Consider the following 21,813-nt stretch of genomic DNA (forward strand, 5'->3'; position numbering starts at 1 on the left):
CTAGGCCAGGCACCTGTCCCTGAATTTTAAATGACACAAAACTCTATTTGGCTTTCAGACAACTTGACAATTTGATGGTTAACCTGACTTGAAGCAAACTGAGTCCTGGCCAACCACCATGTTCCTTCTGGGCCAGTGTTTCTTTCCTGGCTGCTTTGGGCTGGCAGTTTAGCTAGATGGGCAGAAACTCAGCCTCTCTGCCCCTGATGGGGCTGGGCTGGGGAGAGGGGGGGAAAGGTAGAAGACACAGCACTGAGATCTCTATGACTCCTGGCAGTCCCCACACTTCCAGCCAAGCCAGGGAGTCCACAGGTGTGCTAGGTCATAGGGTGAGGGGTGGGAGTGGGGCGCTTAGGTGGGAATTTGTGAAGGAGAGAAGATGTGAGGGGTTGTCAAGGGAGCAGAAGCAGCTCCCTTGGGCAGATGGGCAGAACTGGCAAAAGAACCAGAAAAAGAATGTTTCATTCAGTCCAGCGACTACTCCAGGCATTGGAGCTTTTCAAGCTGAAGCAGTTTGAACAGTTATTAGGGACACTAGTGAAATGATAATTGGGGGAACATTAGGATTCTGTCCAGTGTGAAGATTCTGTGGCCATGTCTTCGGTTCGTAGTCACCTCCTTGCTTTATGGTCTGCGTGGGAAGGGCAGCCATTTGGACCTGTGTGCCATGAGCCCTACACCATGGAGCTGGGGATTCCTGCGCTGCTTTGCAGGTGCTGCTAAGATACATGCACGTGGCTCCCTATTTCCCACTTGGACAGAAGTGGGAGGTTGAGCAAATGGAAATCAGTAACTGGGTCTCCACCTTCCCCTGCATGTTCTCCTGTGGATCTGTGTGGAAGGTGTTGGTAAGACAATTGTCTGTACTGGGTGTTCTTCCAAAAGGCCTACAGTCTAGAAGCTCTGAGCCTAGGTAGATTTTCCAAGGCAAAGGGAAACAGTGAGTTAGTACCCAAGCGAAAAGAAACCTCCCATTTTACCCCTGGAGACCAAATTGAACAGAACATGGGATTGTTCAAAGTTGTGTGGGAAGTTATTTCTGGTCTAGAGAGAGCCCAGTTTTTTTTTTTTTTTTTAATTCTTTTATAAAGCACACATACATGTTCAGTATACTTGAGTCTTGTTTTGTGGTTGGCAAATGTCAGGGCCTAGGGCTTTGGTTTCAAATAGTTCATCTGGCAGTCAACATTGTCTCCATCATCCTTGTGACTGGTCTAAAAGTCAAGTGTATGCACATACACACACACACACACGCACACACACACCCATTGGAACCCATTGGAACTCATGGGCCTATCAGGACATGTTGAAATTCTGTGATTTACATTTCAGTAATTTAAAGAGAAGGTGTTTTCCAGGGATGGGATCTCTCATGCTCAGATGATGGTGTTGGCTGCGAATGTTCTTTCCATGGAACTTTGCTCAGAAAGAATTCATTATTTTGGACATGATGTGAGGTGTCTGTAACAAAAAGGATGCTTCTCTTCCTCCCTGGGATATGGAAGATGTGCAAGGTTGTACTGTGAAGTCACTAAGCTCTTGGGAGGCTCCTGCCCGAGACAGCCCAGTGATATTGATGTTCCTTTCCTTCTGCAAGGCCTGATGCGCTGCGCCCTGTTGCTCTGGGCAGGGCCCAGGTGGGCGAGGCCGTCACCTGAGCCAGTAAGCCATACTTGACTTCTGCATCGATTTACACGTTGTTTTGTAAACTGTGATCTTGCTTCCAAACACAGAATTGTCACCCCCTTCTCACTGAATGTACCTGCTCTTTGTCAGTAGTGAACTGCATGTTTGTTCTTAGTGCCACATGTGTGGGAAACTCTATGATCAAGAAGGAAATCATAAGAGCAATCGCATTTTACTCCCATGGAAGAAATGCTATTTTTTGATTTGTAATAAATATTTATTTTGCCTTGTTATGGTCATGTTTTATCCTTGCCTGGGATGTGCCAAGGGGAAGCCCCATTAGCAATCGTAGGGTATTGCAGAGCAGGAGTAATGGGAAGGCCAGCTTTCGCATGGGAAGCCTGCTCCATGGTCCTGGTTCAGAGACGGAGCCAGCAAGTACTAAGCCATGTCACCTTCAAACAGTGTTTGTGTCTCAAACTGCAGTTATGTCCAAGACTCCACATGAACCCATCAGCAACATTGGAAGTAGTTTATGAAGGAGGTTCAGAGAGTGGGATCAGTGTGCCCGAGGCTTCTCAGCCAGAAAAGGATACCCACTCAGGATGGATGACCCCCAGACAGTGCTCTGTCCACCATGCCCTGCTGGCTCACCATTTATGTTGCATGGATCTAAGCCCATGGCTCCATCCAGAGACCAGAAAGGTGAAATTCCCCTTGTGTACCAGAATGGATATGAAAGAGCTAATGCCAATACTGTCATCATGCCTGTCAGCCCAGTTCTCAAGATGGGCATTACTTCATTCTTTTGGGTTACTTTCAAAGGGTGCAACCTCAAAGTTAGTGACAGGGCACTGCTTTGTCTGGCGGGGTTGTAGAACTTGAGATCAATTCAACAGAATACTATATTTGGTGAATTATTTGCTAAGTTCCAATGATTCCTTGAATAATCTTCTGCAGCAGGATGTGTCTTATTAAGTGGCAAAGAGATGTAAATTGTATGTAGTCTACATTTCCAGCTTAAATAGACTTCGGTTTGTAATTCAGGCACCTGGCATGCCAGGGAACATTCTAGGTGGACTGATAAGAGAGCATGGAAGCTCCCGTCATAGGGTGTATTTCTTCTGGCAATGGAACTTGAGGCTGAAGGGTGTGAACATTTTCATGGATTTTAGTATGTTGAAAAAATTGCCTTGTAAAGAGGATTCTATAATTAAAAAAGATTTATTTATTTTTATTAGAAAGGTAGATCAGATTATGGAGAGGAGAGACAGATCTTCTATTTGCTGGTTCACTCCCCAAATGGCTGGAGCTGAGCTGATCCAAAGCCAGGTGCCAGGAGCCTCTTGCAGGCCTTGCATATGGGTACAGGGTCTCAGGGTTTTGAACCATCCTACGCTGCTTTTCCATGTTATAAGCAGGGAGCTGGATGGGAAGTATAGTAGCCAGGACATGAATTGGCGCTGATATTAGCGTTTACAAGGTGAGAATTTGGCCACTGAGTCATCGTGCTAGGTCCAATATAATTTTTTTTTCAGAATGTGATTATATATGTCACACTGTAAAGTGCCCTCATACATGTTTGTGATCTTAAAAAAAATTAGTTCTGTAGTTTTGATGAGAATATTATCCCAGTTTACTAGGTAAGGAGGAAGGGGACTTGGAGACAGACGAAATGACATATCTGTGTCACAAAGCATTGTCCTAACCTGGGGATTCAGGTTCCCTCAAGTTTACTTAGTCCACCATTGAAGGACACCCTAATTTCCCATCATACCAGGTTCCCACTCTGACAGTGACAGCAAAAGGAAGCAATTCAGTCCCGTTCTTCAAGAATGTATCTCACCTACTCCACTGGGGGTATGTAGTCAGTGTGGCAGACATTGAATGTCTAGGAAGGTGGTGAAAGGCGAGGAGAAGGAAGTTAAGATTTACTGAGTGCTTACTATGTATCATGCTATTTTTTTTAAAACTATCCTATTTAATCTTTTAAAGAAATATTTATTTCATTTGAAAGGAAGATTTACAGGGAGAAGGAGAGACACACATCTTCAATTAATAGGGAACTGGATTGGAAGTGGAACAGCCAGGACTAGAACTGGTGCTCAGGTGGGATGTCAGCGCTTATAGGCAGAGGATAAGCCTGTTGTGCCACCGCACTTGGCCCCTATTTAATTTTGACAGTAACAGTCTGAAGGATGTAGAATAAGGTGAGTTTTACTTGGAATGATGGGGCATATTCAGGAAGTGAGCAGGAAAGAAGATGGGGGGAAAGGCATTGATGTGGTAGGTTATGGAGATGTTTCAGAGAGAAGGGATGCTTGTGTGCATATTCTTATGCTCCTGACCTTTATTGGACTGTATGAAATTGTAGACACTGGAAAAGACTTCGTTAACGGCCTCAAGGTGGGATGGAAAGAAGGTGGAGGGGGCCAAGGGATAGCTAAAGCTAGATACGAGATCAAGACAGCATCATACATTCATAAAGAATGAGAGCTGAGTTGCAGGTGGAAGTAAACCCAGGAATTTTCTAGGACAAGCTCAGATGGAGCTGGTAGACTGGGGAATGTAGGGGGAAATTCTAGGTGGAGGCAGCCATCTGCGTGAAGGCACACAGGGATACAATAACACGGAGGGCTCCGGAACAGACAGAACCAGAGGGAAGATGAGTTCAGAGAGGCTGTGGGGAAGACAGAGGCAGATCATGAAAGGCTTCTGTGCTAGGAATATGAACTTGGATCCTCTGTTAGGACTTACTCTGCGCTAAGCACTAAGCCAAGTGCTTACAAGAATTAATCCACTTAATCATTCCAATACCAGAGGGGAGCTCTGAGGATCATCTTCAATTCTAGAAAAATGAGTCATTAGATTTTTAGAAATAAGCAAAGAAACATAAAACAAAGCAGATAATACCACTGATGAATGCCTTATAGTTCTTAGACAGTCACATCCGATTAGGAGATTGTAGACATTGAGGCAGGGAGGGGCTGGCATTTTGGCGTGGCTGCTGGGGAAAGCTGCCGCCTACAACTCCAGTACCCCATATGTACAAGTTGATTCACTTCCAATCCAGCTCCCTGCTGATGGCTTGGGAAAGCAGTGGAAGATGGTACAAACGCTTGGGCCTCTGCTACCCAAATGGGAAACATGGCTGAAGCTCTTGGCATTGACCTGGCCCTGCACTGGCTGTTGCAGCCACCTGGGGGAGTGAATCAGCAGATGGAAGATTGGCTTTAATGGGTCCAGCACGGCAGCACCAGCATCTGGGTGCTGGTTCGAGTTCCGATTGCATCTGATCTAGTTCCCTACCTATGGCTTGGGAAGGCAGCAGTGGATGGCTCAAGTTCTTGGGAATCTGAATTCATGTGGGAGACCCAAAGCAGCTCCTGGCTCCTGATTTCAGACAAACTCAGCTTAGGCCATCGTGGCCCTTTGGGGAGTGAACGTGGATGGAAGAATTCTCTTTCTGTCTCTCCTTTTCCCTTGTAAATATGCCTCTTAAATAAAAAATAAATTTTTTTTAATTGAGTCAGAGAAAATTAGACCTCATAACAGTAAATGATCCAGAAATTGAAATAGTGGCCTAAGTTGCACATCGTCAGCTTTATAAATAATTGAAATTTAGCGGGAGAAGCCAAAATTTACATCTGGAAGAAACTGACCTAGAAAAATTGGACTGTGAAGTAAGACAAAAAGGAATGTCTACAGTGGGAGGCAGAAAGCTGGTAAAACTTGTGAGGTACAAAAGATGATTAAATTTTTGCTACAGAATTCAGAAAGGAGTTTTTTGTTTCAATGAAAATTTTGGTAAAGTATAAGAACAGATGTTCATAACTGTGAAATGTTTCGTTGTATTCTACAGAACATTAAGTATGGCATGAAATGGGCTTTGGTGGGGTTTCTTCTGGAAGAATAAGGCCATCTGGGTGTGTGTCTGTGTATTTCTTCCAGGTAACCTCAGCGTTTTTGATAAGTATATCTGAAGCCAAAAACATGGGCCTGGGTCCACATCATGGGATTAAAATCCCTCTTTTCTTGGCAGTTACAGCCTGAGGGGAGGGAGGGTATATCCTGGGGAAGATAGAGGCCTGTGCTCCCTGCAGCTGGGAGGGCGGGAGGGGCCGGAGCACTGGGCTCCCTGTCTGTGCACGAGGGGCCATCAGAGCCCCTCCATGCAAGCAGGATGTCACCTTCACCATCATCCCTGAGTCCTCCTCTGTATTCCCTCTGCACAAGTGCATCTGAAGCCCTCCCATGTATATCACAGTCACTGCTGAGGCTTACAGACGGGATGCATAGTGTGCTACCTTCAATTCAAACATGAAAACTGAGAAATACAACCTGCATCATGAATTTCTGGCAGTTTTCATATGTTACTCGATGACATGCAACACTTAAATATTTATTTATTTAAAAGCAGAGTTACTGAGAGAGAGGGAAAAAGAGAGAGAAAGAGAGATTCTTCCATCTGCTGGTTCATTACCCAAATGGTCAGGGATAGGCTGAAGCAAAACCAGTAGTCTGGAATTCCAACTGGATCTCAAGGAGCCCATGCTCCATCCTTCACTGCTTTCCCAGGCCATTAGCAGGGAACTGGATGGGAAGTGCAGCTGCTGGCACTCATATCAGATGCTGGGTTGTGGGTGGTAAGCATCATGCACACCCCAACAGGCAACATTTCATTCTATGTAAGTAGCATCTTCTTCAAGTTTACATTTACAAGTTAAAAGCTATTTATTAAGAAAGTTAAATTATTCAATCATAAGGTAAAAAAAAGTGATACATAAATGGAAAATGTATTTTTTGAATAAGATATCTACATAAAATACAATACCTTTAAATATTTTCCTTAATGCACTGTTCTCTTTGAAAATTTTGCCTGGATGCCTGCTGGGCCAGGCACTGAGGGAAGTGCTGTGATGAAGCTAAGGCACAATTTTACTCTCCCAAAGCTTACGAACTAGCAGGTGTTTTCAAGATGTTGCACAATAAGTGAGCTAGGAAGGCTGCCTAGGGTGAAGAGCAGCGAATGCCTTTTGCGTTCAGCGTCAGTGTGGTTGTCTTGGCAAAGGCTTCCTTCTTCTCGTAATAGGCAGCTTCATTAACAAACACTGGATACACAGTGCAGTCTCCACCCAGGGCAACAATCTTTCCATCGAGGGTCAGAAATACCGGGTCTTCAGGGTGTAATGGTTTCCAATCTTGATCCTTTAGGAAACAACAGAAATAGGTAAGTCATTCTTCTATCTTCTCCCACTTTAAAAATGCTGTCTCAGCATTGTTTATTCAGTAGCATGTTAACTCCATGGTGCTGTAAATTTTTTGTTGTAATTTCATTCCTATTGTTGACTTTGTTTCATGGTTTCTCATTTAAGGAAATGTATAATGATGGCGTAATAGAGACTATCATATCCAGGTGTGAAGATACAATACAGTATGCATCTCTACTTCCAAATCAAAGATGGACTCCCAGAGAAACTGTTGGATATATTTGACAATAGGATGCTGGACTGTCTGGCATTGTCTGTACCAGCAATGTCAGGAAACACTTAAATAACAGAGTGATGGACTTATGACTGCTTATGAAGAACTATACTATTGTAATAATCTTGGAAAAATCAGTTTGGGGGGGCAATTTGGGGAGGGGGTAGGGAAACCCCAGAGCCTGTGGAATTGTACCATAAAATTCAAAATTAAAACATACACACACACACACACACACACACACACACACAGTGCTGTCTTAGGAGCAAATCATAGTCTTGTGTTATTTTAAAACAGACACTTGAGAGAGGCACCAAGGGACAGGTGGGTGATCTGGCTAATCTGAAACTGTGCAGTGAATCTGGGCAGCAGTTTTAAAAGTTCTCCATTTAATCCTTATCATTCACACCTGGAAAGTTTGCTCCATTCTTGGCTTATCTTGAATGTTGCTGAAGAGCTAGATGAAATATGTATGTGCCTAAACCCATATTCTGCTTCTTGCCAGCTCAAGTTAAGTTTTGTTCAATCAAATTTGGGGACTATCCATTGGGAGCCTTGCAGGTACAAGATATTCTGCTGGAGATATAGACATCAGCCGCGTGTTTCTCCAAGAGGTTTTGTTCTGATGGAGACTGGCCAGAAGAGGCATGGGGGGGTGGGGCTGGAGAAAAGTCTAGGACAGGTGGATGTATCCCAAAATGTGTCCCCTTGTCATAATGACTGACTGACTGGCAGAGTTCCACCCCTGTTACACCACAGCAATCCAAGGGCAGTTCTTCTCCAACTCCAACGTGCTGGCAAATCAGCCAGGAGACTTTGCTGAAATACAGATTCTGGTTCTGTGAGTAAAGGGTGAGCCCCAAATTGCGCATGTTAGCATCTCCCAGCAGCGTCATTCCTCCTGTGGCTCTCCCCAATCTCAATGTCTATGGTAACAAATGGGAGCGTTAGGCACAACACTGGGGCTGCAGAAACAGCATCACAGTGATTGTCTCAGACCTGGCTGCACATTACATCCACCTGTGTAACTCCATGGTTCTATTTTATTAAAAAAAACTTAAGGGGCTGGCATCATGTTATACAGCCACAACCTGCAGTACTGCCATCCCATAGTGATGCCAGTTCAAATCCTAGCTGCTCCGTGTCTGATCCAGCTCCCTGCTAATGGCCTGGGAAAGCAGTTAAAGATAGCTCAAGTCCTTGGGTCCCTGCACCCCCGTGGGAGACCTAGAAGAAACTCCTGGCTTGACAGGTCCAGTTGTGACATCTGGGAGTGAAGCAAAGAATAGACCTCTCTCTCTAACTTTGTCACTCAAATAAATAGGTAAGATCTTAAAAAAGTGTAATAAGATTTTAGACTTAAAATATGCAGTATTTATTGTTTGCTGATAGTTTTAGGAGTTTTGACATGTACATGATTCCATCCCTATCCCTCTGACCACTCATGCTACCCTTTAGAGTTCATTGGGGTTTCATTTTGTTTTGTTTTTGTTTAAGACCAGAGTGGTATCACAGCTCGGGAACCAGTGCTTTTCAGGCAGATGTGGCCCAGGATTATTGTGGGAACTTCTTCAGCAGCAGAAGGCCGGCCTTACCTCAGAGCAGATTTGTCCCAGTCATTTGTACAAGCAATTCAAATAGGTCTATAACCTGCAAGTCTGGTTATCTGGTCTAGAGTTATTACACAGGCAATTGAACTGGGACAGTGATTTTTCAAAACTGATTATCCAAATCAGTAAGACTGGCTTATGTCACAGTCTTGGCACTGTGTGTGTTAAGAAAGCTCTTCAGCAAGTGCTTAGCCAGGGACCAAAGCCTCACCCAGCAGGTCTGTACCACCTCTGGGCCTCTGAGTGTATAGAGATGGAGCTTTTGAGATTCTTCACTCCTTCTTGCCTTTCCCAATTTAAGTCTCTTATAGTCCTCCAACTTCACGATGCTCTGATAGCACCAATCATGCAAGGAGAGTCAAGGTGTGGTGGCAGAGAGCATCCCAGAGAAAGAGGTTCTGATGGCTTAGCTCTCACTTACTCAGTGGTGGACACAGGGAAGCAGCAGCTATGTGGTCAACTGCAAAAAGCCCTGCTATTGGGGCTGTCATTGATAGTTACGTGGCTATGGGAAGGAGTGAACTTCTGACCTTTTGTCATTTGGAGATGGCACTTGGGTAGGAAACACTTTCTCTGGCAGGTCTCGTCTGCTTTCTCCTCTCCCACCTCACTGTTCCATCACAACACCCATCTCTCTCTCTAGACCATCACGTAGACTTTATTGTATCTCAACTATAAACTCCAGGGGAGTGAGGTCCTGCTTGCTGATGTGGTCCCTGAGCCAGCAAAAGTCTACTCAGTGTTGAGTGAGGGTCTGAGCATCTTCTGTGTGCTACAGAGCTTTGGAGAACATCAAATGGGCTATCAGCGCTAAAGTGCTATTTGCATTTTTTTTCCCAGTGGTTTAAAGCAGCAAATGTTACCTGTAGGTTAGGATGTATGACAGCAGCAATCTCTCCACTTCTATTCCTGGGGTAATCAACTTTCTCCATGACTTTGTAGACCTCAACAGCACAGGGAGGATATTCTTTTCCTGTGGGAAAATCAGTACAGATAAATCACAACTACAGAACATTCCATAAAGGAAAAAAGTTAATGGGAAAATAAGGATTTGATGAGAGGCCTTTATTTGGTGCTCGTTTTCTTGATTCTATCAATCTGGTCATTGAGGAATAGCTGAAGTAAGTAAAACATTTTAATAAACACATGAGCTAGGTTATGAACACAGCAAATGAATCTAGGTTCCAATAGCTATTTCAACACTCAAGGGCTACGTTTTATAACTATATATCTATATATGAAAGAATCTCCAAAGTATCCATGGAAAACACATTTCTAAAAAACTTGTGTATAATTTCCAACCTACACAAAAGCAAATTTATCATTCAATTTAGTGAGCTTTTTAAAGCATGAGCACACACACATGTAAACATACACATAGGAAACAGCTCTTATCTACTACTTACCTTGATTGAAAAGATGTATGAAATCTAGGGCATGCTTAATAATTTTTCTCATTTGATCCAAAATATCAGCTCTCAGAACCCCTTGAGGCTGAGGACCAACTTCTATCCCTAGGTACAGAGTCACATTTATATAAGAATTAGAACATACTATAAAATGGAGCACTTCAAATGTAGTGAGAGCTAGAATCCCATCATCAAATTTATTATAAAGGTAGACTATGTAGCATGGTGGAAAATACATGAAATCTAATGTCAGACAAAAATAAAGCAGAACAGCTGTATGTTCGAGTGATACGTACACAGTGAATAAAGACGAGGAGACAATATTGGGGGGAATCAGAGTGATGTTAAAGTAGTAAGATCTTGAGTTTTTTTTTCTTTAACTTTCCTTTGCATTTAAAAACAATAGGATATTAGAAGTAGACCAATTTAAGTGACATTAACAGAAATGTTGTCACAGGTTTAACATTTAGCTTTTGACAGGAGGAAGGCCATCTATGTAGTTGCAGAAATTTAATCTGGATGAATACAGATTTAAGTCAATAGGACAATCTAATGTGACTATGGAACAACACTTTTGCCCTCAACGTAACAACTCAATCACAAAATGGTTTGAATTTGTCATAGGAAAAGTTTCTGATGCCCAAAAGGCAGTGATTGCATCATCAGTCTGCTCTCCATGACTGCCAGCCATCAGTCCTCACTTGTATACACTACTCTTTCCCCAAACCGTTTATACGGTCCCTGTCCTCCTGTTCAAGTCCTTTGCAAAGTTGAGAACTAACTAAACAAAAAATCAAAAAAACAGCTGCTTTTGTGTCTCAAATAAGATCATGGTCAATGTGGGAAAGCAAAGAAGATTGTGGTCCTTCTTCTGTGTTCTGTTGCGTGCGTGTGTGACAGAGACGGAGAAAGAGAGATACCAGAAAGGATTCAGCTGTAGCAAACTTTACCAAGATGATACTATCGTGTATCAGCTGACTTGGCAACAGTACGCTAGTAGCTTGCAGACAGCTATCAGAAATGAAGGCAAATTTGGGGCAGTAGTCTAGGATAGTATAAAATGTGGACCCAGAAAGGGCCTCTGACACTAAATGTGGTTTTGTTTTCTATGAGTGGATAATATGAAAGTCTTCCAAATAAAAGAGCAAAGTCGGCAGAAGAACATGTACTTCTTCTGTATGATTTAGAATGAACTTAATACTTACTCATATTGAAATGTTTTGAATATTTGGTTCTGTTTGCAAGGGCACACATATCAGCAGATATTTTTCCTGGCTAAGAGCCAGGGCCAACCTTAATTTTTCTAAGTTTGGAACTCTTATGCATTTGTTTGGTGCCTCAAGCAGGATCTCTATCCCTTATTGTTAAATTTTTGATATGTCTCTACTAGTTACCTGTATTTGCATATTTAGTTGGCATTGGTTGATCCCTTAATTATGCAATAGAAGTACCAATACTTGAGCAAGCAGGTTAAGTTTTGAATTTAGTTTGCTTTTATTGTTAACTTACTTTTAAATTAGATTACTCTGAGTTGAAACATTTGAAATTTGAGAAAAATATAATTATAATAGTGATTTTAATTGTAGTCTGAAGATAATTACGTGAATAGACTACTCAGAAAAGAAAATAGAAAATAACAAAAAAAAGCATGTGTCTGAGAGTGTACAAGAGTGTGGGCCACATGTCAGAAAGTGATTCCACAGCCTTATAGCTGGGAAAACAAGAATGGACAAGAAACAGAAAGCAGGTGCCAAGAGAGAGGCTGAGAAATAGATTTCTATGGGATTTTGTTTTGCATTTCTTGAAGGTCTTGTGGGCCAGACACTGACCACCTTTACTCCAGATTATCTGTCCAGGCCCCAGGATGTTTGTGCGGGGGCTGGGGGCGGAGAACAGCCTTGGGAGATATGGATGATGTTTTCTGGTTTGCATAGGGCAGGTGTGCTTACAGCTCATAGTAAAAAGAACTCCAGTCCTCAGCTCAGTGTTTCTCTTCTGGGAGACAAATCACTGGTGTAGGTGTCGTCTGACTCTCCACATCACTTCGTGAGAACCGGGGCTTGGAGCGTGGTGTAGAGATGCTGACTCTCTGCTATTACTATTGTTAACATCTAGTTGTCTGTCTCTCAGGACTTTTCCTGTCTCCCACCAGCATTTACCCAGCAGTGGCACGTTAACCTGCAGGCTGATGCCTGCAATGAGGGCAATACATCAGGCCCTTTCCAGTTCTTCTAAGGGGAAGACCAGAAAATAGCCTGGAGTAGGTCAATGGGATAAAGAGACCCATTGTTTTCCCGATCCAGTCAAACTTGACCCCTCTGGACAATCTCCTGAAAGTATGTATTAGCATGGTTAGATGGATAATACTCTATATGTAGCCATCATTACTGGCTCCAGTTTCAGCTGTTCCCATTTCCTATCCAGCTCCCCGCTTATGGCCTGGGAAAGAGCAGAGGTTGGCTCAAGTCCTTGGGACCCTGCAGCCACGTGGGAAACCTGAATGAAGCTCTGGTTCCTGGCAACAGACTGCTTCGGCTTTGGCTTGTTGCAGCCATTTGAGAGTGGATGGAAGATCTCTCTGTCTTTCTCTTTGTAATTATGCTTTTCAAATAAGTACATACCATTTAGCAAAAAAGCCCAGTTTTTTTTTTTTCTTAAAAACGATTCCTACTGTGGTACACATCGGGCTGTGGTTATTGCTTGCTTATTCACTTGTCTTTTCATCATATGCAGAGCTCTTTAAGGTCAAATTGTGTGCCTTGTTTATGATTTTTATCTCTGGAACCTAATTTCTAGTCAGTAGGCACATCCCAATATCTGTTGAAAGTAACATTTTGGGCCTGGCACGGTGCCTAGTGACTAACGTCCTCGACTTGCATGTGGCAGGATCCCATATGGGCGCCGGTTCTAATCCTGGTGACCCCGCTTCCCATCCAGCTCCCTGCTTGTGGCCTGGAAAAGCAGTCAAGGACGGCCCAAAGCCTGGGACCCTGCACCCATGTGGGAGACCCAGGAGAAGCTCCTGGCTCCTGGCTTTGGATTGACACGGTTTCGGCTGTTGTGGCTGCCTGGGGAGTGAATCATTGAACGGAAAATATTCCTCTTTGTCTCTCCTCTCTATATATCTGACTTTCCAATAAAAAGAAAATAAATCTTAAAAACAAAAAAAGAAAGTAACACTTTTTTTTGGAATGGGTTTGGGGAAATTTCTCTAGGAGGGGGCATCTGGATTGAGTCTTAGAATCTGGCCAGAGTAATTTGAAGCACCAATGAAATTATATAAATGAAACCAGAAGGCGGCTCACTGGGACTGAGGACATTTGGTACAGTTAATTAAAGTCAGCCTGATGTTAACTTGCTTGTTACTTGACAATGATATGCAAAACAGCTACAAAGGCTCTTTCAAAACCTTTTTCTCAGAGTGTCAGCTAGGACATACCTTCTTTAGCTGTGACACTGGGAAATGAGACTTACCCACAGGATACTTGGCTATGGAACGAGTGGTTGCATATTTGAGAGAAGGGTGCTCAGTAAGATAAATGTGGCAGGGTAACGGAGCCAGAGAAGCCTGCAGACAATTGAGAACACTCCTCTCAGTATGTCACGCCCATGCCCTTCATTCTCCTTTCTGTTACACAGTCACTCATGCCCTCGGAATATTTTTTTATTTAATCAGGTAAGGTTCATGAGAGGACTTGATGAAACATACTGAAAAATCCAACATTTTTATAGTTTTGCAAACATGCAACAGCTTTTGTTGGAGACATTTGTGGAGAAGATACATTACACAATTCTCTGGAACTATGATCAAAGAATGTTTTCCTTTTAAATGGGTTTTGTTGTTTTTATTATTATCTCTGCTTACACTTACTGTTTACTGTTGGTCTCTTGTAAAATCCTGTGTCTAACCCTGGGACCAGGTTATCCTGGCTACGTGGGTCAAACTCTTCGCACTAAATCAGAGTAACTCTCCAGAAGGAAGGTTATTTATTACATAGAAATACAATAAATATATAACACAATATTTATATTATTTATATAGGCACATAATTTATTTATCTTTACATTATATTATTTATATTATAAAAATTTATATTATATTTATACACACACATATAAATTATGTTGTTTTTGCTTGGTTCTCATTTGCTCCTAACTCTTCTCTAGCTGTAAGCATTGGATTGTTGCATTTTCACCTTGAAGTTACATGAAATATTGAATGAAAAAACGTGTATCAGGGTTTCTGAAACACACAAGGACAACTGTAAGATGAGAAAACCAATATTTTTTTTCATTGGACATTAGCATTAAAGGACTATTTCTTGAACTTTCTAAAATTCTCTAATTAAGGGCCTGGCACAATAGCGTAGTGCTTAAGGTCCTTGTCTTGCATGCGCCAGGATCCCATATGGTCGCCGATTCTAATTCCGGTGGCTCTACTTCCTATCCAGCTTCCTACTTGTGGCCTGGGAAGGCAGTTGAGGACGGCCCAAGGTCTTGGGACCCTGCACCCGTGTGGGAGACCTGGAGGAGATTCTGACTCCTGGCTTTGGATTGGCTCAGCTCCGGCCATTGCAGTCACTTGGGGAGTGAATCACTGGATGGAAGATCTTCCTCTCTGTCTCTCCTCTTCTCTATATATTGGTCTTTCCAATAAAAATAAATAATTCTTTAAAAAAATTCTCTAATTGAGATACTTCAGCTATATCATTAAACTTCCTGACATGATATTTACTCAGTTTTGTGTGTCTGGATACAATTTATCTTTTCACAGATACAAGAATTTATAAATATCTTATTGCTGTATAAGTATGTGCTATCTAGCACCATTGTCCCATATTTTTCACTCCCAACCCCCAAGCCTAGCCGCGGAACAGATTCCATTGCTCTCAGAACCTACCACCTGGACCTTTCACAGTTGGAACAGCAAAACTTTCACAGTTAAAGTACAGGTTCTATGCTAACATAGAAGTTAATAAAATTTATATTACCTTAATATAATGAAACATTTGAATTAAAAAGTCATTTGTGGAATCTTCAAGAATCAGAGTGCACCCCATGTTAGAAGTAGTATTATGAAGGTCAAAAATAACGTCATAGGAATCTTCACTGCCTTTTGGGCCAAATAGTTGATTTATTTCTTGAGCCCTTCTCACTTCATATGGCAAATCTTCTGACATCTTCTTGCTGTTAGTAGCAGAAAGAAAAAGATTAACAGATTGGCCCTGGCTAGGATAACCTAAATATGTAATAAAACACAGTATACAGAGAACCAATGGTGAAATCTTTAGTATAAAAAAACCTGTGAGAGCAGTGCAGAGCTCATCTGAAACCTTTGTCAATGAAAGATTATGCTTTCCCCTTTTTATGTGATCTCACATAACTGATGTTGCATTGGAAAGCTTGTCAAATAATACTAATTCATTTATATGGATGATGGCAGACAGGACATTTTACACAGAATTTACCATCTGATTTCAATTTACAACAAAAATTACCCATGAAGTATAAAAGCAGTTTCTTAGTAACCATGAAGCACTGGGCTATTAATTATGGGGCTAGACTACTCAATGAACCTTTAAAAAAAAAATTTACTTAGGGCCCGGCGCGGTGGCGCAGTGGTTAAGGTCCTCGCCTTGCACGCCCAGGATCCCATATGGGCGCCGGTTCTATCCCGGTGGCCCCGCTTTCCTTCCAGCTCCCTGCCTGTGGCCCGGGAAGGCAGTTGAGGACGGCCCAAGGCTTTGACACCCTGCACCCACGTGGGAGACCCGGAAGAGGCTCCTGGCTTTGGATCGGCATAGTATTGGCCGTCGCGCTCACTTGGGGAGTGAATCATCGGACGGAATATCTTCCTCTCTGTCTCTCCTCTCTGTATATCCGCCTTTCCAATGAAAAAATAATAAAAATAAATCTTCAAAAAAAATTTACGTAATTTTAGCACATATAAATAATTAAGCACAGGTGCTCACGGCATCTAATCAGGTATGCATAATTGAGGTCCAGGAATCACTCTTTGTCCAACAGCCAAGTGCATAGACAAGAATCTTCAAGCCCTGAATTAGGCTGGACTGCCACACCCATTGGTTGATGTGGAAGACAGGGCTGGAAACAGAATTGATCCGACAACTGCAATCACCAGCATGTGCAAAAGCTTATTGGGGCGATGGGCTGTGCCAGACCCTTTACTGGAATGCACACACAAGAATTAGGTTTGGGATCACCGCAGATCCCAGAAGTTTCCTTGGGGATCCCTCCAACTGAACTGCCGATCTCAGAGCCTCAACCATGAAGAGAAGTGCAGGTTCCATGGTCTGCCCATGGAGTGCATGTGTCAAAGCTGAGCCACCTCAGAGGCTCAGATGGAGCAGTGACAACATATCCAGGTGCACATGGAGGATATGGCAGACCACAGGAACATGCAGAGGACACCCAGTACCATGACAGAGGACGGAGAACAGAACAAATTGATCATCTACCCCAGCCATGTGTTGGCAGTGAAAATCTGGACAAATGGAGACTCTACAGTGGACTATGTCAGCCTGTGGATTCAAGAGAGATGTCATCTCACTTGGAATGGTGCGATTGGCAGCAATTCAGAACTGCTGAACTATCAAAACCACTTGAGCAGGACCCTTGGAGCATGCCCCACATCGGGGCCCTGGGATGGGTGGGAGACTGGGTGGGGCTTCTCCCTTTATCTCTCCCTTGACCCCGGATATAGAAAAAAAATGTGGAAACAATGGTCTTACCTAATTTCCTGTAGCCTGTAGCCCTTGGCCCTTTGTGTCCTAATCAACTATGTAAAGATTATCAAAATAAAATAATTAAAAAAAAAAGAATCTGTCAGCCCTCACCGCATAGAAAGGTTTGCAGGTTTATATATATATGTATATATATAAATATATAAAAAATATATATTTTTCCTGGGCAAAGGGTTCAGAGTTCTAAAGGAATTCTTTTTTTTTTTAATTTTAAGATTTATTTATTTTTATTGGAAAGGCAGATATACAGGAGGAGGAGAGGAAGATCTTCCATCCGATGATCCACTCCCCAAGTGGCTGCAACGGCTGGTGCTGTACTGATCCAAAGCCAGGAGCCAGGAACTTCTCCCGGGTCTCCCACACGGGAGCAGGATCCCAAGGCTCTGGACCGTCCTTGATTGCTTTCCCAGGCCACAAGCAGGGAGCTGGATGGGAAGTGGAGCTGCTGGGACTAGAACTGGTGACCATATGAGATCCTGGTGCATTCAAGGCAAGGACCTTAACCACTACGCTATTGCACCGGGCCCCTAAAGGAATTCTAAAGTGAGTTTTTTCCCACCCTCTCCTCACTTCTGAAATGGCTGGTATATACTTTTTTCTCTTGTTATACATGGTAATGATTTGAATTTATTTTTCTCCATTAAGCCACTTAACTGCATCTTCCTAAAGTTCCCACTTTCTATTCTTTGGTCATTTTTGCTGGTGTTGTCAAGGGATCTGTAGTTTGCATCTGCATAATTCCTGCCTGGAATGCAATAACAGCCATCTTGCTAGTATGAAGCAGAAACCTGTGAGGTCTGCAGTGGTCATCTGGTGCTGTGGTTAAGACAGCTTGGGGCTTTCACAGCTCACACTAGTGTACTTGGGTTCAAATCCTGGCTCTATTCCCACAGGGAGGGAGAAGACAAACTTGATTTCCTGGGTCCCTGCACTCCCATTGTTTCTGGATTGTTGCAAGCATTTGGGAAGTGACCAACAGATTGAAGATCTCTCCACCTGTCTCTCTGTCATTCAAATAAATGGGAAAAATGCACGAGGACAAAAGCTGCATTGAGCACAGTGCAACAGGAAGACAGAAGGAGCTGGTGGTGCGGATGGTACCATGGCACCACTGTACCAGGCCTGGACTTACTTCTGGTCTTACTATTTGTGAACAAGAAATTTTATTTGGTTAAGACACCCTGATCCAATTTCTACTCTATGCAACCAAACAAAAATTCCTAATGAATACACACACACACACACACACACACACACACACACACACACACGCACGGTATTTTAAAGTAAATTCATGAACTAATCCTATAATGTTGCCCCTTACCTATTTGCTTCCATCAACGTTGCCACTACCATTCAGAGATAATGAATGTGTTGAGTTCTCAAGTCCAGAGTCCAGGCCCCATCGGAAGAAACCCAAGGGATGGCAGGGGCAAGATCTTTAGGATACTACTGCTACAGACCTAGTTGCATGAGATCTTAGGATGAGAGTCCAATCAAGTCTGCATGTGTAAATCCAAGTGTCATTTCTCTCAAGCGTCTCGAGGGCCACTCGGTTTCTTTAGCCTCCTATCTGCAACATTTGGTTCTTTGGCTGGCCAGAGCAATGGTGACTACTATTGGGCGTATGACTATGTGCCACTGCCAAGAAGACATCAGGGGCAGCCCCCCAGAACATGGGGATTGCCAACTACCTCAGCCACCATCATTGGCATGTAGCTGGACTCAAGGAGACTCGGGATGATCAGACCTAGAAACATCAGACAAGGTTGGAATTCCTCAGGACCAGAATCTGAGCCAGAACTGATGCAGTGGGCAGAAGAGGGTCCTCCAGTCACAACCTGAAGGTACAGGTGGCCCCTGTACTGCCTCAGAAGAAGGGAGTCTACAAAAGGCTAATCTCACTGAGCAGAAGGGGGAACTAAGCATTCCCCACGGTGAAATCCCATGTTGGGATTGCAAAGTTAGACTGACCCTTGGAGAGAGCGAATGTCTTAAACTCCGTGTGGAAGCTGTGTGGATGTGCAGCTGCTCTGGCTTCATTAGCAGTTTGAGTCTGCTAATCCACCACGCAAGCTGTGGGTTATGAGTGGGCCTGCAGCCGTGGTTCTGTGGTGACCCTCCCATGGCAGTCAGGTGACTGAAATCACTTTTGTGACCCTGCACAGTAACAAGCACTGAAACTCTGGAGAGGGGCACAGCTGGATGGACATCTGACTGGTCTCCTGGGGGAGGAACCTCTCCTTCGGTCTTGCATCTCTGACCATGGGAGGGACACAAGAATGAGTAATTCTCCCATTAAGCCCACGCTGTTAGAAAATTTCACAGGGCTTCATAGGAGTCTGTGGGGTGAGAAACCTGCCACTGGAAGATAGCTGAGCTCAGGAGAGCCCAGTAAAAGACAGAAGCTAGGGGAAACAGAAGCTCCAAAGGCCCCCTCCACCCTGGAGGCCAGACTGATTGGAACATAGATATCCAGTGAGACAGAGGCTGGTGGGCCCAGGCCCTTGGGGGTCCCTTCCCAGAGGAGCCTGAAAAACACAAGAGGCTATAGAACAGCCAGGTCAGTGAAGAAACTCAAGATAAAACAGGCCCAGGAATGAAAATAATGGGTGGGTCTAAGCCAGGCCCCAAGGACCAAGCAGATGGCCCTGAGATAAATCTCCAGCTCGGAACAGTGGAAGGTTCCTGGTCAGGGCAGACAGCAGCTCTGACCACATTCAAGGTACAAGCGAGGAAGTGGCCAGAAAAGAGACAGAGAACAGTGGTCAGCAAGGTTACATGGCTTAATGGCTAGAGTACACCTGACAGCAAATTTCACTTAGAAGACTGCTCTCACTGAAGGGCACACTATCGGGTGTGCAAAATAAGAAAACCTAACCGATCTGGGAAGTTAATGTGCTGATGGAAGAATTACTCTTCAACAAATTCATACTTGCATTATGAGTTAGTTAATAACTATCTTAGGTTAACAGATAAATGTTATCATGTGAGCATCATCTCAATCATAAAGGGAAAGCATTTATGAAGCTTAAATTTATGTTAGCCAAGAAATGATTTGACACACAAAATGTGACTACTGTGTCCTGAAAAGCATCTGCTCCATAAATGGAGGCACAGCTGTACTAAAAGTGTTATGCCTCCTGTGGTCTGAACTCAGCCTACACAATGCAAGTACACAATACAGGGTAGTTAGCTGTTCCTGAGCATGTCTCACGTTTTGGCTAGTAGTCTATCAACTTCAACTTTACTTTGTACTCTCCCAGTATATGGCACTGCCCTGGGAAGAACATATGTTCAACGATACTTTTACGAAAATTAAAGAAGTAATAAAAGGTAAAGATTTAGAGGCATACAAAGGGGGTAGTTATTATGACAGAAACAAAGGCAAAAGTCATTAAAAAGGGCCCATCTGGACTATCATCACCTCATGCTCAACATAAACCAGCTGTGATTAAAATCAGAAAATTCTGGTGAAATGCCTTCACCTCTATTCTCATCTATGGCAATCTGCCTTGGAAGATAAGTACGTCTACTCACCAGATTTGGAGTCATCAGAAGTTTTCTGGCAATGGCTATTTATTCACTCTTTCATTGACTGCAACATCACCTTATTTAAATTATAACTGTATGCACTACCATTAACACTGCTCCATGAAAACATAGCTTCCTAGGAATCATTCTATTTACTAACAGATTTGTGCACAAGCATGGTGATCAAACACCAAGGTGAAGCAGAGGATTATTGAGTCTATTTCTTTAAAGATCTGATCTAAAAATAACTACCTCTCTTTTTAGTATATACAGAATACATTAAAAAACAAAATTCAGTTGAGAATAGGCTGGGACTTAAAAAGTGAGCAATGAATGCCCAGCTGAATTAGTTGTATAATTTACATCACAGGGTATTTAGTAGCAAAAGTGGTCTGATTTCCTGTAGCTACTTATCTGTATAAACAGAAGCATTTATCACAGACACACACACACGAGCTCTCTTTCATACAACTTTCACTTTTTATACACAACACATGTGCACACATACATTCTTTTACCTAAGATTTTCAAAGTCAAAAATTCGATTCAGGTCACAGTCGATGTATCTGGTGCATTTCTCCACTGCTCTTGGGTTGGCGATGAAGGGCTGTACCTCCAGTCCTGTTCTCTGGATCTCAGCAGCATTCTCCAGCCAGTGCTTCACCAGGAACACTCCCGTCAGCTCATTGCCATGAGTTCCTCCAAAGATAGCAACCTTTCTTAAAGGCTCTCCAGTGACCTGACAAGAAGTCATTTCACCAAGTAGTTTTTACTGAGTTCTGCAATTCAGAAGACAGGGATATCAAAGGAAACTCAATTGTCTCGCCAAGTAAACTTATATGGGACCTTAACCAAAGTGCAAAGTTCCCTTGGGTGAAGTTAAGTTTTAATTTGCCAACTGCGTAGGAAGCTCTGTTTCCAGACACTTCCCTCTCTAGCCCTGCCCTTTACCATATTTGGGTTAAGATATGCAAAGATCAACTAGAGAGACAGTTGTTTAACTTCTAACTCCCTCAGATGGTCAGAAGATCTAAGTACAATAATCCATTAGTATCCCACACCCCTGCTAAAGCTCTGTTTTCCCTTCAGTTAGAATGTCACTTAATATGGACTTTCAGGATTACTTGGTATAACACAAATAGTTTGGACATTTCTAATCCCCCAAAAGCATAAAAAATGAAAAAGTGGCTCATTCAACATTTATGTTTTCATCAGCATTTCTTTTCTGCAGTCCATTCAGGCATTTTTTTTTTTTTAAATCAGAGGACATTTGACTCTCATAGGTATCAACAACCAAAGGCAGCTCCTCAGAGAAAGAACCACATTAGTCAACACTGGGGCTCACAGCACTACTAGGAAGCATCCGATAATTCCTTTACCAGGACA

General features: G+C 43.0%; 1 protein-coding gene across 1 annotated transcript; it reads right to left on the minus strand.

Annotated features, from left to right (window-relative positions):
- Positions 1-5,956: 5,956 nt before the first annotated feature.
- ASPA (aspartoacylase) lies at positions 5,957-21,381 on the minus strand. Its single transcript, XM_041000655.1, has 6 exons — positions 20,946-21,381; positions 15,121-15,316; positions 13,604-13,697; positions 10,127-10,234; positions 9,584-9,693; positions 5,957-6,834 (listed from the first exon to the last, which is right to left on the minus strand). The coding sequence occupies exons 1-6, from the start codon at positions 21,179-21,181 to the stop codon at positions 6,637-6,639; spliced, it is 942 nt and encodes a 313-aa protein (XP_040856589.1). The 5' UTR covers positions 21,182-21,381; the 3' UTR covers positions 5,957-6,636.
- Positions 21,382-21,813: the final 432 nt, after the last annotated feature.

The sequence above is a fragment of the Ochotona curzoniae genome, unplaced genomic scaffold (assembly GCF_017591425.1).
Source record: "Ochotona curzoniae isolate NIBS_2020 unplaced genomic scaffold, NIBS_Ocur_1.0 scaffold_2453, whole genome shotgun sequence".
NCBI lineage: Eukaryota > Metazoa > Chordata > Mammalia > Lagomorpha > Ochotonidae > Ochotona > Ochotona curzoniae.